This window comes from Solanum lycopersicum, chromosome 9 (assembly GCF_036512215.1).
Source record: "Solanum lycopersicum chromosome 9, SLM_r2.1".
NCBI classification, from domain to species: Eukaryota; Viridiplantae; Streptophyta; class Magnoliopsida; order Solanales; family Solanaceae; genus Solanum; species Solanum lycopersicum.
In genome coordinates this window covers 32205089-32222598 of record NC_090808.1, presented here as the reverse complement: position 1 = coordinate 32222598, position 17510 = coordinate 32205089, and the positions used below count along the sequence as shown (strand labels likewise).

Sequence of the window (17510 nt, the reverse complement as noted above, 5' to 3'; positions counted from 1 at the left end):
TCTTCTAAGGATCTACTTCAATACCCTTGCTTGAAACAATATTGTCAAGGAAAGATACAAACCTTAATAGAAATTTAAACTTTGTAAACTTTGCAAATAGTTTGTGGTCCTTAATAATTTGCAAACACAATCCTCCAAACGGTTAATATGCACATTCTCACTTATCGATGGGTTAATATATCATAAATGAACACAATTACGAACCTATAAAGTTATTGTCTAAACACCTAATTCATAAAAAGCATAAATTCCCACTAGAAAATTAGTCAACCCAATTGACATTACAAAAAACTGTTAATGACATTAACGAGTTTGAAAACCCATCTTTGGAATATCATCCTTTTTCACACGAAATTGGTGATAACCCGATTGAAGGTCAATCTTAGAGAAGTAACTTGCTCCTTTAAGTTGGTCAAATAAATCATCTATTCTTTGAACAAATACTAATTCTTAATGGTCACCTTGTTAAACTGCATACGATATTCAATACACATGTGAAGAGACCCATTTTTGTTTCTAAAAAATCGGAGCACCCCAAGGAGAGATGCCAGGTCGTATGAAAACCTTACCAAAAAAATAATTTCAATTTCTCTTTTTTACTCCTTAAGTTTTGTCAGAGCTATACTATAAGGAGGACTATGAACAGGTTGCTTATTTGGGAAAATGTCAATAACAATGATTATTTCCCTCTCGAGATGAATATCATGTTACTCATCTCAGAACACTACCGGGAACTCATTATAAATGAGGAGTGACTAAAGTATAGAGGTATAAGAATCTACATCCCTTTCACTAACTATATGGTAAATTGAACTCTTAGAAATCATCTTTTTAGATTTAAGACAAGAGATAAATTGGCCCTTAGGAATAGAATTTCCTAATTCCACTCAAGGAAAAGCACATTGGAAACTCAAACATAACTGTATGATTTTACAATCAATAAAAGCATAGAAAGAGTGCAACCAATGAATCTCAAGCAGAATATCAAAATCATTCATATAAATCTCTACCATGTCAATAAGAGTAACTATGGGACGTGAAAATTTGATACTTTCTATAGACCTTCTAAGCCATAATAGTATCACCAACAGAACTATAAAGAGAAAAAAGTTCTAACAACACATCCAAAAGAACATCAAATCTATAGGAACATAATGTCATCACAAAGCACTATGTACAACTGCAATCAAGTAATGCAAAAACTTCGAGGTAGAAGACTTTAAACATACTATTAACCATATCTGGAGAAGCCTCCTTCTCACCTTGAGAATGTATTGCATATAATAGGTTTCCTTAGGAGCATTGGAACATGAACCATTAGAAGAAACTTAGTTTCCCTATTTCTTTAGTTGCAAGTATTAGGAAAACCCTCATTTTATGACCGCTCTTACCACAATCGAAGCAACCATCCATGTCGAATAGACTCTTACACTCGTGCATCTTTCCACATTTAGTACAAGTAGGCATGGGCAATGAAGATCCATTACCATTTCCTCCTTGAGTCTTAGGGTTTGAAACCCTATAATTTTTAAACTTTGGAGGTGCATTGGAGGAAAGTAGACCAGAAAACCTTTGTCGAAATCTAGGATGACCATGCCCATCGAACCTTGCATGAGAGAAACTACCATTACCATTTTGTCCCTCTCTACCTCTCTAAGCTATTCCTTAAGTTTCTCTTTATTTATATTTTGATATTGAACCATGAGATGAGATATTTATATGTGTATATGATCATGGAGGTGCGAAACTTGTTAACACGCGTTTCAAACACATCTAAAACGAACTTACTCTATTTTCCCTTGAATCGACAACCATTGTTGGAGCATACTTAGACAATTATGTTAAATTCAAAGCGTACTTCTTCAAACTAATATTTCCTTAACAAATGTTGATGAACTCAAGAACCATTTCTTCCCTAATCTCAAGGAAAACCAACCTATCAAGAAAAGAAGCCTTACACTTCTCCCAATCAAGAGCACCCACATTTTTTGTCTCAATTCTTTCCGTTTGTTGAACCAAGTTTGAGCAACACGTTTCAATGGATAAGTACACTCTTATAATCATCAAGACCTTATAAACTTCAACAATGAACTCTTGAGGATCGTCTTCAACCTTAGAACCATGAAACTTTTGAGGATTCATTCTTGTGTATTCCCTTACTCTAGTTGGTGTTGTACTCACAATTGGGTTCATAGGATCTAGAACCTCCCTATTGTCTTGGTTCATAAAGTCTTGAGCTAACACTTTAAAAATAGTCCTAAACTACGCATTAGTCACTTGCACAACCAAAAGATTAACCGAATCTAAAGGAGCTTGAAGAGAATCTTCTTGTTCCACATTTCCCCTCACATTTCTTATATCATAAGATATTCGATTAGTCTTGTCCTTTAGGCATCAAATATGTATTAGAAGAAATATGTTATAGCGTAAAACTCTATTGCAAGACTTTAGAGTAATGATAAAATAGAAATTTCCTAAACATCTCTTAGACTCCTTTTCATAAATGTGGTGTGTTTCACAATCACGAATAAACTCTACTTTACGTGTCATATGAGACATCCTAGGACCATTCTAAATCTTGTTCTCTGCTTACCAAGTTTTTCATGTCTCAGGGTACACCTAAGATGTAATATGGCTTTATAGGAACGCAGGGGACCCTTACAAGCCACTTAGCTTTCATAATATAAGAAATATGACAATAGGAGGAAATCAACATTTCAAGTCCAATAGTTTTATAACAAAAATCAGAAGTCTAAAACACTTGTCTCTATGTCCATCTAAAATGATAAAATAAAATTGGGCTTATCCCATACATTATGTCCCAAAAAGAAAATAGGAAAGAAGTAAAACAATAAAAATCATTCCTCGAAGATGATGACACACCAATGATCGGGAATCTCAAAATCAGTCAATAGCCACAAAACTGAGAAACCTGGATGTTGGACCCCATATTTGGGGAAAATGTAGGTAAGAGAATGCATTACTTCAAAACAAATAACAAAATTTCGAACAGTAACCTAACCTAACGTAACCTGATCTATTTGAAATCCATAAGGTTGGAAGGTACAAACAACAACTATAACACAACTTACCTGTAAACTGGAGGATACAATCAATAAAAAATTATATTGGTGATATATGATGCATATGAATATAGGGGAGCATTGGGGCTATAATTTACCATTCAAACCTCTAACCAAAGTTAATAGTATCAAACAACAAGCAAAGCCAAGTACCCTGAGTATCTACTTGAAACCGAATGTAATGGCCTCAAACTATGATAAACCAATAATAGGGCTTCCGGTCTAGCTAGTAAACTCCAAGGGGCATCAATCGTGCAACTATAAAAGAGTTAACATAAGGGTGCTAGAAATAACAAAACATGCAATAAATGGTGTCAGTTCTCAAAATTGTGAAACAAAAGTAAGAACCTCGTAAATGCCTCAAATTTATAATGTAGAAAAATGAGTTTGTGTAAGACCCCAAAATGAGTTAAGGTGTCAAGATCCTAAAATTTGTATATTGATGTTTTAAAATCCTAAAATGGGTTCTGAGGCTGTAATGAGGCAGTGTCGACTGATTTAGATGATTTGGAAGTCAAACGTCAAGGGACGACCAGGATGTTCAACGACTAGTCACAAAAGGAGTCTGACGTGTTTGTATGTGCTAATCTGTGTGTCATGGGATTATGAATTCCTTATATGATTAATAACGATTTTTATAGGAATTGTGTTATTATTGATGAATTTTGGAGGCCAAACTTCTAAGAATGTCCAATACGTTTGAAAGTTAGCCGTTGAGACGTGCATATGTGTCTTGAGAGTGCCTATCATGTTTGGATGTATTTTACGTGTTCATTTTATTTAAAACTGATGTTTAAGGTCTTTAACATGGTAAGTTTTATATTAACACTTGAAACATCCAGGTACGACACCCCAAGGGCCTTGCTAAAGGCCTTCAAAGAGGACCCAAATGTTGTCAAGACACTACCTTGGTGTATCAATCGACGACCTCAAATTATACCCCATCTTTCAATCGACGCTCCGTCAATGGAAGGTGTCACTCCAAACATAGAAGTGTGAGCTTAGACTTCTACGAAGGAGCTGCAGTCGCAAATGACAGAGCAGCAGGACGACCATTGACCAGACGATGCCCCATCGACTGTGTCTGTCGATGCATCCTGCAATTTCACTGCTTGCACGGTGTTTTATTAAGGGCTGAATTGGAAATTTACCCCATGTGCTAACCAGATCCTAGGCCGTTTAGTTGGTTACTTTTGGGTGTAGTAGGGTGATCACAAACGTGACAATTACATTCCCAATTAATTCACAAAAAATAGACTTCCTTCCCAAACCAAACTCTTTCTAGAAACCTCCACGGGAGATGAATCTCAAGCTCATATTGTATATGGGATTTTCATGGATTCTTCACCAATTTTTCGAGGGTTCTTTATCTAGTAAAGGTAAGGTGATCCTTCATCTCTAGTTAATCCTCCATCGAGAGAGTTCCTTCAATGCTTTTAATGCAAGTTCATGATCAAATATCTTCTTCTTCAATCTAGTCATAGGTTCTTTCTTAAAAAGTTTTCAAAGGTTTAACCATGATAAATTTATGATAATGTATTGAATCTCAAGTGGATTTCAATCCAATTGCATGATGAACCCATGATCCCTTCAACTACCATTTTAGCCTATGTCTGGGCTTTCTGATCTTGAATTTATGTTGATTGAATTATAATTCTAACATGTTGTAATTGATTATATCTACTGCATACACGGCAACGTGATGATAAATTATGTGATATTGAATCAATGTGGATTGATGCTGATACGCTCAAGTTACACTTCATTATAGATTTATAAGTGTCGTATCAAGTAAAGATCCCAACAAGTAGGTTGGGGCCGACCCCACAAGGAAAATTGTTTAGATCTTAAATTCGATATACAATTACATCTATTCAGTCAAGTCCTTTCCGAAAACATTTAATTAAAGGGGAGTTTTGTGAAATAGAACTGTTTAATTATGTCAAAATAAAATAGTAGCAATAATAAATCTTTGGTGTTTATCAAGTTGTGAGAGAAACTAGGGCGTAAGTGTTCCCCATAGGTTCATAACGCAGTAACCCTAGCTATAACAATTCCTTCCTAGTGTCTTGCATGCAAAGTGATAAGTTAGGTATCTCTAAATCCTTCGTCCGGTATATAGAGAATTTCACCCCGTACCTTTGTCCGGCTACATGTGTTTAAGTTAATAACCCTTACCTTTACTCCATACTAAGCATCATATTTGATGTATGGATTAGTTATTACTTTGCACCAATCAAAACTAGCCTATTAGATGGTGTCCAACTAAATCTATGTTTATAATTCTTTTCCTATTAACTACTCTTTTGGTCCGGCAAGAGGAGATAGGGTGAGTTCTAACGCGTGCACTCGTTAAAAAGATTTCTAAGGGAATTATCAATACATCCAAAAACATATCTAGAATTGTAATTTAGCTAGTTTTACTTTGTTAATCACCCATGATTCCCACAACCCTAGTTGTCGATTTCGTTACCCATGCCTACAAGAACACAATTAACATATTATAAATAATAATTCATGAACTTACTTTCAAAAGTTTAAAGAAAATCAAGAGATAACACTTGAAAAAATAAAATTCACTTGATAATCGATTTCAGAAACTTGAACAAATTGCCAAGTTGCAAAGTAAAATCTCCAAGAAGAAAAGTATAAAAATAATAAAAGATCCAACCCCAAAAACGAGGTTTTACACCCTATTTATAAAGACATTTTCCTAAAATAAAAGAAAAAAAATAAAGAAAGTTTTTCCAAAAATGCAGCTTCAATCGACGACTCACAGACGGTTCGTCGACTGCCTCTGTCGATCCAAACTTAGCTTTTTCTTCCGTCTTAACTTTTGCACCTTCTATAATCCAATCAACAGACCAATACCATGGTCCGTCAATTCACTTAAGGTCCATCGATGATTCTCTTCGTTCCGTACTTAGTCTTTAACACTGGGTACATGACATCTCTCTAATCTAATCAATGACTTGGCAGGACGGTCCGTCGATCAACGGACGGAACATCGATAATTTTGTAGCCCTACACTTAGTTAGAATTCTCTGACTTGTTTTTTATTGTTTGAACCTCCGATTGACGGCCGCCACCAACGGTTCGTCGATGTGACGACTAGCCGTCGATGGCTTCGTAGGTCATTTCTACACTGATTCTTAAGAGCCTTCTGCAATTTAGTATCGGACAACTTTCCTGCAAAAATCAGATAAAAACACATTAAAATTACTACAAAAAGACCATAAACACACACTAAACTTAAGGAAAAAGCATTGAAAGTACCGTGAAACCACGGTACATCAACACCCTCAACTTAAATTCGTTCTTTGTCCTCAAGCGACGCTCTATTACTCACCACAACACTTTTGTACAAAAGTACTTTAGTTTAATCTTTCACAATCATATGGCTATTAATCCCGACTTTTTTTTTTGCTTTAGTGCATGATTTTACTCTTAGTTTCACTAAGATTATTCATGTGGATCAGACCATGACACCGACACACCGCGTACCGACGCCTCTACTGTTTTATCTTTCACCAATGTACCAACTTTCTAATATTGCAACTCGTGCCCTTACTTGAAACAAAATATCCTCCTTTTTCGCACAGCGATTTCATATTTTAGTATAAGTATATTATTCAACACTCACGCTCAAAAAAACTTCACACCTAATTTGTACTTGTAGCCATATGCTTGCCCTTATTTTCACTGCTTTAAGTTCATCATATTAGACTCTTACGATCATGATAGGAATTTCTTAGCTTGTAACGTAGGCTCAGGGTCATGTATGGTACATAAGGGTACATTTTAGTGACTTGTTGTAATCCTTGACATTACGGCTTAGAATCCTACCTCTTTCATTGTCTATTATGCCCTACTTTTTCTTTTCTTATAATCTCTGCCTTACTTTCTCCTTTCTTTCCTTTTTTTTGGAAGTGACTTCTGAATTATTTTTTCAGCACTCTTTTTCTCTTTTCTTTTCAATTGATAATTGTTTTGACTGAGTCACTCCTCTTCTTTACTTTTTTTTTCTTTTCCACGTTACTCTTTTATCCCACCTTTTTTGGGACATCACTCATAATAACCACCCTCAACTTATGGCTTTGCCATAAGTCAAGGTACGTAGTACCCAAGGTTGGGTTAGGGCTAAGACGAGGGCAATTTATGCATTAGGCACCCTCAACTTATGCTTTTTGCCTATGTTGAGGTGCACATGTCCAAGTAGGGACCAGGGTCAACATATTATACCCAGGGAAGATGAGTTGTTGTAGAAAACAAAGTTCTATTGTAAGCTCAAAAATATTTTGATCAAAAGGGGATCAATTTCATTTGGTGTTCTTTTACATAGGCTAAAAATTTTCTAATTTGAACAAGAGCCTATGATCCTTTACTATATGTCTAACATAGATTCCTTTTTGCAAGACTAATCGGGCAAGTTCTATCTAGATACCAACAATGAAACAATCAAATTTCCTCACACTCTCTTGACACTTGATTACCCTATCAGATTATTGGACACCTTGTTCGAGTGTTAGATTGAGGGCCATGAAGTGGTGCATCTGTGTCAATCTTAGAGCCAACACATTCAACAATCATGATACTTAATCATGCAAGCATTCTTTTTAAAACGGGATATCATTCTTATTTAGCCATCATGCGTCAGATTTCACATTCATACTTTTTACAAGATACTATACATGCTGGTTCAACAGTAAAATAATTAGTCTTTTAGGGCAAAAGAACACATGCAAGAAAACCACAAAGAGAGGATCGTGAGTTGGGCTAGTCAGACTTCACTCTAGAACTCACTTTCCATTTACCCCACCCCCAATAAAAAAAACATGCAATTGTCCCCAATGCATAAGTAAAATAAAGCTAAGATTGTATGTGAAGCAAACATGAGGCGCATAGAACCGAATATCAATAAGCAGGCGGGTCCGATTTCCCAAAAACCACTCTCTCAGTAGTAGAGACACAATCCGTGGCGCCCACAGCAATATTTGCACCCTTAATGGTGCTCTTCTCAACAACCTCCGCTCTCGATCTAGACGCCCCAGAAGCAAACTCATGATCCCTCATCTACCAGGCCTCCTCATCAATACAACGAGGCTCTCCTCGCAGCCTCCATATATGTATGCTCCTTCTTTCTAGCCCGAGCCTCCTCACTCTCACTTGTGTGGCTGGAACGGTGCCACTTGGAATGCTCACGTGGCGGAGGCGGAGGTGCAGTGGTGGTACGTAACAGTGCACTAATCATTGTATCCTCCTCAAGATCCGGAGGTGTGGCCTTAGGCTCCGGTACCCTAGCATCAAGTATCGCATAAACATCAGCCTGCAGACTCGCCACAGCCGCCTGAAGAGTCGTCAAATTAATAGTGGGGGCTGGGGCGTGCTAGTAATGTCAACTCAAAAGCATCGAGGCACTGGTGGACCACATGAATCCTCCTCTCCGTCTATGGAGCTACCTTCTTCTCAATCTGATACTCAACCTCGGCAATGGACTTCTGCATTCAAGGATGGATATGGTGAATCAAAGTGTCCATCTAGGGCTCTATCTTCTAGACGCTAGAAATAGGGACCAGTGTTGCTGATGGTGGTGTAGATCATGAGGAACTCGGTGCCCTACTAGTGCCAGGGGCAGACTCAAATGGGGTGGTGTCAATAGGCTATGAAGCAGAATGATCATCCACTTGGACTTGCTCTACTGTATCCACTAGGTTCTCACCCAACAGCTGCACATCCAATTGGGCCCTCTCCGTGGTGCCGCCTGATTGGACTCTTCCCTAATGAGACTGATATCCACTGTCCCAGTAGGAGTACGGATGACATTTATGTGCCAAATGGCATTCGTGCAGAACAAAAAAATTATACAGTCAAATGGGTAAGTGGTAGAGGACTTAAAGTCCCACTCATGGATGTCGTAGATCAACAATCTCACACAATCAATCTCGAACCTGGCGACCATAGCTGCTACCAAGACCACTCTATTCTAGGTAAGTATATTATCTACAACAGTGGGGGATAGGAGGTGGTAAACAAAAATCAAGATGAACTTGGCTCCAAACGTGAGGTTGGCCTTCTTAATAAGGCCTTTGGGGTTCAGCACCCAGTCTGCTCCCTCACCATTTATAGGTATCTACTGGGCAATCCAACTCTTGGTGGACTCTCTCAGATCATTGTCCCGCTGAAATGGCCGTTCTTGACAAAGTCCCACCTCTTATCAAACTCTAGGGGTGAGGGGAACCCGTCCTGCATCGGTGTCCTCACCGTTAAGAAAGCGGCGAATGGCAGGAGAAGAGATATCCACCAGGCATCCTCAAACTCGAACATCTGTGAGTGTTGCATGTTTTGGCAGGGTTAGCTAACATATCCAAAGAACCTCATAGAGCAGCAACATAAGAGGTGTAGAACTCTCATACTATCTCCTCACTATAAGGTACCACACTCTTAGCCATTCAATAAAGCTCGTGGCGGGTGAATAAGTCATGTACCACAAGGACTGTATGTAGGCTCCCTGTAAGAACCCTCTGCTCAACTATAAATGTCATTGTCATCACCCCCTTGTCATTAAGCAACTTGGCATCCCTGTAAATCTGGTAGTGTCCATCTACGCACCACCGGTTAGGCTAATTAACAACCGTTTTATGGTCCTCAAGTAGGGATAACGGAGCAGACTCCGAACTCTAGATCTCATCAGACGAGACATGGGGGGTAGGAACATCGGAGAGAGTATCTCTATGTGATCTGAAACCGGAAGCAGTGGCCTCATTCAACTTTGTAGAGTGGGCCGAATCAGAATCAGAAGCCTATGTGGAGCTAGACTCTCCTTTAGAACCCGAGGTAGACCCAGACGGTGTGCAGGTCAGTGTACACTTCTCATCAGACTAGGAGGTAGTGACTGCGCCAGTCGCCACCTTCTTGGGCGTGTTTCGAGTGTCTTTAGCAGCTGGTGTCGAGGTCAGGGTGCCTGGGAGAAAATATTCGGGATCACGCTCATTATCGGACAAGTCAATCATCCATTGGGATGGTGACACGAACATGGAGCGTCCCCTGGAATAGAAAATATCCAGTTTGGGGGCCATTAGTACCTGAAATGGGAGTTGTTATTTTCATTGTAATCAACCTAGACAAACTATAGAAGGAAAACAAAATCTCTAAACACAAGACATATGTTAGTGCAGAACTGCAGACTCAGAACATAGGCACAATCGATAAATCGACGTTCTAACGATTGTGTCCGTCGATGGATACTTAACAAATTTTAGAAGTCATCTTTACTCAGAACTTTCAATAGAAATGACGGGCCTGCTGAATGGTCAATCGATTAATTGAGGGACCGTAGTCCACTTCCGCCGTTTGACACTTAGAATAATTTTTGAAAATCTCACAAAGCAAAGTTTCAGATAGAAATGACGGACGTGCAGACGGTCCGTCGATCAACCGATAGTCTGTAGGCGGGGTCTCATTCTGCCGGTCAAAGATATATTTTTAAGACTTGGGTTTTACCCCCACAATAGGCCAATTCTAAGCATAACAATAGTTCAATAAACAAGCATTAACTATCATAAGACCAATTAGTCATCCCTAGGGCTTTGATTTAGAAAAATTTTCTATCCTAGATTCTAAGAGACTATCAAGACCTAAGTCAGAAAACAAACATAATAAAAAACAAGCATAGTGAAATTAGACAGAGTTCTGCCCTAATCCATTCACTTTCTATCATTCTAAGAGACATCGAAATCAAGTTTAACAAGTTGAACATGTAAATTTGTCCCTAAGTCAAGACCAACATACAATCTATTTGGTTCCACAAGCATATGAACAATAATTCACTGAGCAGATGAGAATGTTGTACATGTACGTTGTAGTTGAGTGAATGGGTTGGTGATTTTGCAATAACAACCTACGTGTTTGCTTTCATGCACCGACCGAAGAAATGTTTGAAATAGAGGAAAAACTAGGGGACTATGGTTCTAGAAATTTTGGGAGTTTGAGAGAATTTTAAATATGAACAGAATGAGAGTGATTGATTATTGAAGTTAATGGGGAAATGAGTTAATAAGGGGAGGGAAACTATTGGTGGATAATTTGAAAAGGTGTGGGAGGGTAACTCAAAGGGTATTTTGTTTTATAGTCGATCGGGTCGGATCACGTGTTTTAGTGAACAAACGATTCCCCATCGATGATCCGTAAGTCATTCGACGGTCCGTCGATATGACCATCAATTATGACCTAACTTAGAAAAAATTTTAAAACATACCTGGGATCCACAGACACCATAGACGGTCCGTCAATGGGACGAAGACCCATCGATTTATCTATGCACAAGACCAATTTCTGCAGAATTCTTCTGGTTTCATTTTGTATTTTCTAGACACTTTTTAGACACGAATCCTAAATTACTCTCTAGCAAACAATCTAAAAGAAATAAAAGAATATTGGCACATGACATTAAGTAAAACAAAACAAAAGAATGCAACTATTCCTACAAAGAAAACAAAAACCTATTGTTGGATAGAGGATACACATTGGGTTGTCTCCCAACAAGCGCTTGATTTAACATCATGGCACGATGCAAGACTCTTGATTACTCAGACTTCATCAAGGTGGTATGTCTCAACCACTTCATAGGCACTCTCCGCATGCGCGAGGTAGATGTCGATGCTTTACCCGTTTACTTTTAACCTTGTACCCTCCTTGTTCTCCAATTCAACCGCTCCATGTGGGAATACTTTAGTGATCAATAATGGATCATTTCATTTGGGCTTGAGTTTTCCAGTAAACAAGAACAACCTAGAGTTAAACAACAGCACCAAGTCCCCAACCGCAAATTTGCGCTTCTCAATCATTTGGTCATGTTACTTCTTCATCTTCTATTCATAGAGGGATGAACTTTCATATTCTTTTAAGAGACACTCATCAAGACCATTAAACCCATTTAGTCTCTATTCCGCTACTTCATTCCAATACATCTTTAGTTTCTTCATCGCCCACATGGACTTGTGTTCTAACTCAACCGGGAAGTGACAAGCCTTCCCATATACAAGTTGGTATGGAGACATACCTGTGGGAGTCTTATATATTGTCCAATAGGCCAAAAGAGAATCATCATGCCTCCTTGACCAATCCGTTCTATTAGCATTCACCATTTTTGACAGAATTTGCTTGATATCTCTTTTGGACACCTTAACTTTCCCACTAGTTTTTGGATGGTAAGGAGTGGCTACATTGTGGCGAACCCCATATTTCTCCAATAACCCTTTGAACAACTTGTTGCAAAAGTGGGATCCCCCATCACAAATAATGGCCCTAGGGCTGCCAAATCTACAAAATATGTTCATTTTAAAGAACGCGGTGACACTCTTTACAACATTGTAAGCAAGTGTTATGGCTTTCAGCTATTTTGAAACATAATCCACCGCCACAAGAATATATTTCATCCCATGAGAACTCACAAATGGGCCCATAAAATCAATTCCCTATACATCAAACAACTCAATTACTAGAATTTGATTCAAAAGGAGCTTTTGCCTCCTCGAAATACCTCCATCTCTTTGGCACCTATCGCATGACTTGGATAATTCATGAGCATCTTTGTGGATGGTTGGCCAATAATACCCACACTCCAAAATCTTATGGGCGGTCTGGTTAACACTATGATGCCCTCCCGCATGTGAGGAATGGTATGCCTCCAAAACACATAGCATCTCAACTTCCGGCACACATCGGCGAATAAGCCCATCAGCACAAATTCGGTATAAGGTTCATCCCGAAACATCTTTTTAAAATCATACATGAACTTTTTCCTCTGATTAAAGGACAAGTACGATGGGACTATATCACTAGCCAGATAATTTGAAAAATCGGTGCACCATAGAATCAAGTCATGAGAAGCGGAAGATGCATGCTCATAAGGGAAAGTATCATCAATTTCAGCTTTTTCACCCAACTCTCTCATAGCTTACTCCTTTAATATGGACAAGTGATGGGAAACATGATTTTTGATCCCTTTCCTGCCTTTAACCTCAAAATTAAACTCTTGCAATAGTAGCACCCATCTAATAAACGTTGGTTTCACATCCTTCTATTCCATCAGATATCTCAAAGCAGAGTGATCAGTCTGCACTGTGACTCTCGTGCCGAGCAAATAGGAGCGAAATCTTTTTAAGCAAATACATAACAAGGAGCTCTTATTCAGTCACAGTATAGTTCTTTTTAATTTCATTTAGGGAGTTACATGCGTAATAAATGCGGTAAAAAATTTTATCCCTTCACCAATACCACACCAAGATCAACCCCACTATCACCACACATCACCTGAAATAGTTTGCTCTAATCAGGGTAAATAATGATGGGCGCAAACACCAACTTCTCCTTCAACTTTCCAAGTAAAATTTACATTCTTTCTCAAAATAAAATTTACATTCTTTCTCAAGTAACTTGCACAGAGGATGTGCAATTTTATTAGAAATCCTTAATAAATCTATGATACAAGCCCGAATGACCAAGAAAACTTCTCACGCCTTTTACAGGGATGGGTGGAGGAAGCCTCTCAATAACCTCTACTTTTGCTCGATCCACCTCTATTCCCTTTTATGAGATGTGATAGCCCATTACAATACCCTATTTCACCATAAAGGGACACTTTTCCAATTTAGAACAAGGTCGCAATCTTCACATCTTTTGAGAAATTTGGCAAGTGACTCAAACAACGATCAAAAAAGTATTCTCACAATTGAAAAGACATCCATGAACACCTCAATAGTGTCCTCCACCATACAAGAGAATATAGACATCATACGTCTCTGAAAAGTAGCCGGTGCATTACACAACCTAAAAGGCATCCTCTTGAATGAGAAAGTCCCATAAGGGAAAGTAAAGGTGGTTTTATCTTGATATTCTGGTGTAATAGATATTTGATTGTAACCTGAATAGCCATCAAGAAAACACTACCATCCTTCTCCTTCGATTCTATCTAACATCTAATCTACGAAGGGCATAGGAAAATGGTTCTTCTTAGTCCATGCATTCAACTTCCGATACTCCATACACACCTTCCATACGGTCACCGGCCTCATTGGAACAAGCTCATTCTTCTCATGAGGAACTACTGTCATTCCCCCATTTTTGGGTATATAATAAATAGGGCATACCCAGCTACTATTTGCGATGGATATATTACTTTGGCATCCAACCAACTTATATAATCTCCTTCTTCACTACTTCTTTCGTAAGTGAATTCAAAGGTCTCTAGTGCTTGATATTTGGCTTATGGTCGGGCATAAGTTGGATTTTGTGCGAACAAATACCGAGAGAGATCCCAATAATATCAACAATAGTCCACCCAATATATCTTTTAAACATCTTCAACACTTATACTAAGCACTCTACTTGCTGCACATTCAAATCAGATGCAATAATTATCGGGAAAGTTACATCTCTTCCCAAGCATACATACCTCAGGCGGTAGAGCTATGAGCTCTAAATTTGGAGCCTCCTCAATAGATAGTTTAGCAGGTGGAGACTCGCGATGTTTCATATCTAACTCGAATTTCTTTGGTTTGAACTAAAATTCACCTCGATCAAGTGCCACAACTAATTATCGATACTCTTCAATACCATCACTCTCAAAGTTCATCATTATTGTCGCTAGTGCCTCAACACCAAGTCGCTCTTCGATTTGTACCTCACATGTACTCTCAACCTTGTAAGATATAGCAGATACCATTTGGATCTCACCACTTTCTTTATGGACCTACAAATGTTAAAGGTTGCTTCTTCATTATTTAACCGAAAATCCATCTGCCCTTTTTCAATGTCAACCAACGCACGGCTGAGAGCAAGGAACGGACTCCCAAGAAGAACAGGTACCTTAAAATCCACCTCATTGTCAAGAATCACGAAATCGGCCAGAAATATAAATAACTCCACCTTAACTAACACATGATGTAGTATCCTAATAGGCCTCTTCACTGTTTGATCAGCCATCAGTAACCGCATAATTGTGGGCTTTGAGTCACCCGAATACAATTTCTTGTAAATAGAGAGAGGCATGAGATTTATTCTTGCACCTAGATCACATAGTTCTTTAGCAAAGTGTAACAACTCGATGGTACATGGAATAGTGAAAGCGCCCGGATCTTTTTTCTTTTGCACAAGAGACCTTGTAGCAATAACACTACAATGTTGCATTCGGTAATCTTCCTCAAAACATGCCGATCTTTTCTTTGTAACCATATCCTTCATAAACTTGGCATAACTGGTCATTTGTTCAAGAGCTTCTATCAAAGGGACATTGATGCAAAGTTGTTTCAACAAAGTAATAAAATGCCGATATTTACAACTGTCAGTCTTCACAAATTTTTGTTGGAATGGTGTTGGGGGTCTTGCACGGGGACCACTTTTTTAGTCATTTCTGCTTCATTACCACTCGTCTACAAACTCACCACTAGATTTTACTACCTCATCATCTTTTCTCACCATATCTTCTACGCCAGACAGCATAGGTGGATCCATGGTTTGCTTGCCCCATCGAGTAGTGACTGTCATACAATGTTTGTTATTTTTCAGATTTTTGACGGTGTTGCTAGGAAGTGTACCCGGTTGATGAGGGTTCACCGTAGTAAACAATTGGGCCATTTGCAACTCAGTATGCTTGATTTAGATTGCATGTGCATCCACCTTTTGCCCAATATTAGCCAAATTACCTCTCAACTCCTTGGCGTACTCATAAATAGCGTCAAACCTCCTCATCATCTTTTGTAACATATCTTCAACTCACACCATACTATCTCCACCATCCCTACGAGTAATTTCCCGATTTTGAGGCAAAAATAGGGCCCACTTCCATAAATTCTGTTACCATAATTATCCTAGTTGAAGTTGTTGTCGCGGTTGTAGTTTCCTTCTAGAACATAATAGCTTTATTTATTATAATTCCCATACTTCCAACCTTGATTTCCTTGTACTTGGGACAATTCTCCTTATTAAAGCCTTGGGCGTTCGGTCACAACCCCCCGTCTACTCATTCACTTCATAAAAGTCCTCTTCATAGTAGTACTCATCACTTGGCGGTGGTGTTTTTGTCAAATAGTTCACCGCATTTAGATTCTCTGCACCTCCAGTGACATGTTTTAACAACAACCCATGCTCAGTTCTCATTTGTGCCATCACTTCACAAATCTCATTAGCGGTTGGTCAGATTATGTTTAGATTGAACTTCGAAGGTGTTTCTCCTAGTATCCAACTTCCTAGTGCTCGATGCTTTATTATTGCGGGATATTTTCTCTAACTTTGATGTGAACTCTCCATAAGTGAACTCAATATAAGAACCACTCACAATTGTATCAAGAATTGCCTTATTATTATCAGCTTGTCCCCGATAGAAGTATTTATTCAATGAGTCATCATCAATGCAATAGTTCGAGACACTTCTTATGAATGAGGTGAATTTATACAAAGATCTACTCACCGACTCCCTAGGTAATGACACAAAGTTGTTCACTCTATCCTTGTGGGTGAGATTTTTAGACACCGTACAGTAACGTGCTAGGAACACATCCCTCAACTGGTCCCAAGTATAGATCAAATTATAGGACAAGTCAGTAAACCATATCATGGCCTCTCTTGTTAGTGAAAGAGGGAACACTGTTAACGCGATGACATACATGTCCAAGTCTTGCCTTCCTACACAATTATTACACACCAACCTCAAATTGGCAATGTGAGCATGTGGATCCTCATAAGGTAGCCCCAACAAAAAACCTCTGGCTGTGAGCATCTGCATTAATCTACTAGTTACCATGAAAGTGTGTCCCTGTGGTAGAGGAGGTAGGACAAGAGGCTTATCAGAGTCATTTATGTTAATATTACCCCTATAGAGCTCATGACGGCGTGGGATGGGAGGTTGCCTCCTCAAAGAATATCAAGTGGATTATCAACAACCACTTGAATGTGAGCATCTACCGGCGCTGGAGGTTGACGATTGATCCCATCGACAGGATAGAATTCTGTTGGTTATTCATTCTGAGGATTATCGGGTTCAGTTTAGGATCGTATGGAAGTTTTGACTCTCCTTAGCTTCGTGTTTTTGGCATACACTAGAGGTAGACCTGAAAGAGACAAAAAGAAAAAGAAAAAGTAAAATTAGGAAATTGTTGACTAAAATTCGGTAATGTTTTAAAATTTAATCTAAAAAACACTTTCCCCGGCAGCGACACCAAAAATTGATATGCTCAAATTACACTTCTTTAAAGAAGTATAAGCGATCATATCAAGTAAAGAACCCAACAAGTAGGTTGGGGTCGTTCCCACGAGGAAAATGGTTTACACTTAACTTCAATATACAAGTATGTCTATTAGTCAAGTTGTTTCCAAAAACAGTTAATTAAATGGGGGGTTTTGTGAAACAAAAGTGTTTAATTATTTCTAAGT

At 38.6% G+C, this 17510-nt stretch overlaps 1 protein-coding gene across 1 annotated transcript; it reads right to left on the bottom strand.

The window, feature by feature from the left end:
- Positions 1 to 14676: 14676 nt before the first annotated feature.
- LOC138338473 (uncharacterized) lies at positions 14677 to 15344 on the bottom strand. Its single transcript, XM_069289437.1, has 2 exons — positions 14949 to 15344; positions 14677 to 14832 (listed from the first exon to the last, which is right to left on the bottom strand). Exons 1-2 carry the CDS (start codon positions 15342 to 15344, stop codon positions 14677 to 14679), a joined length of 552 nt encoding a protein of 183 aa, XP_069145538.1.
- Positions 15345 to 17510: the final 2166 nt, after the last annotated feature.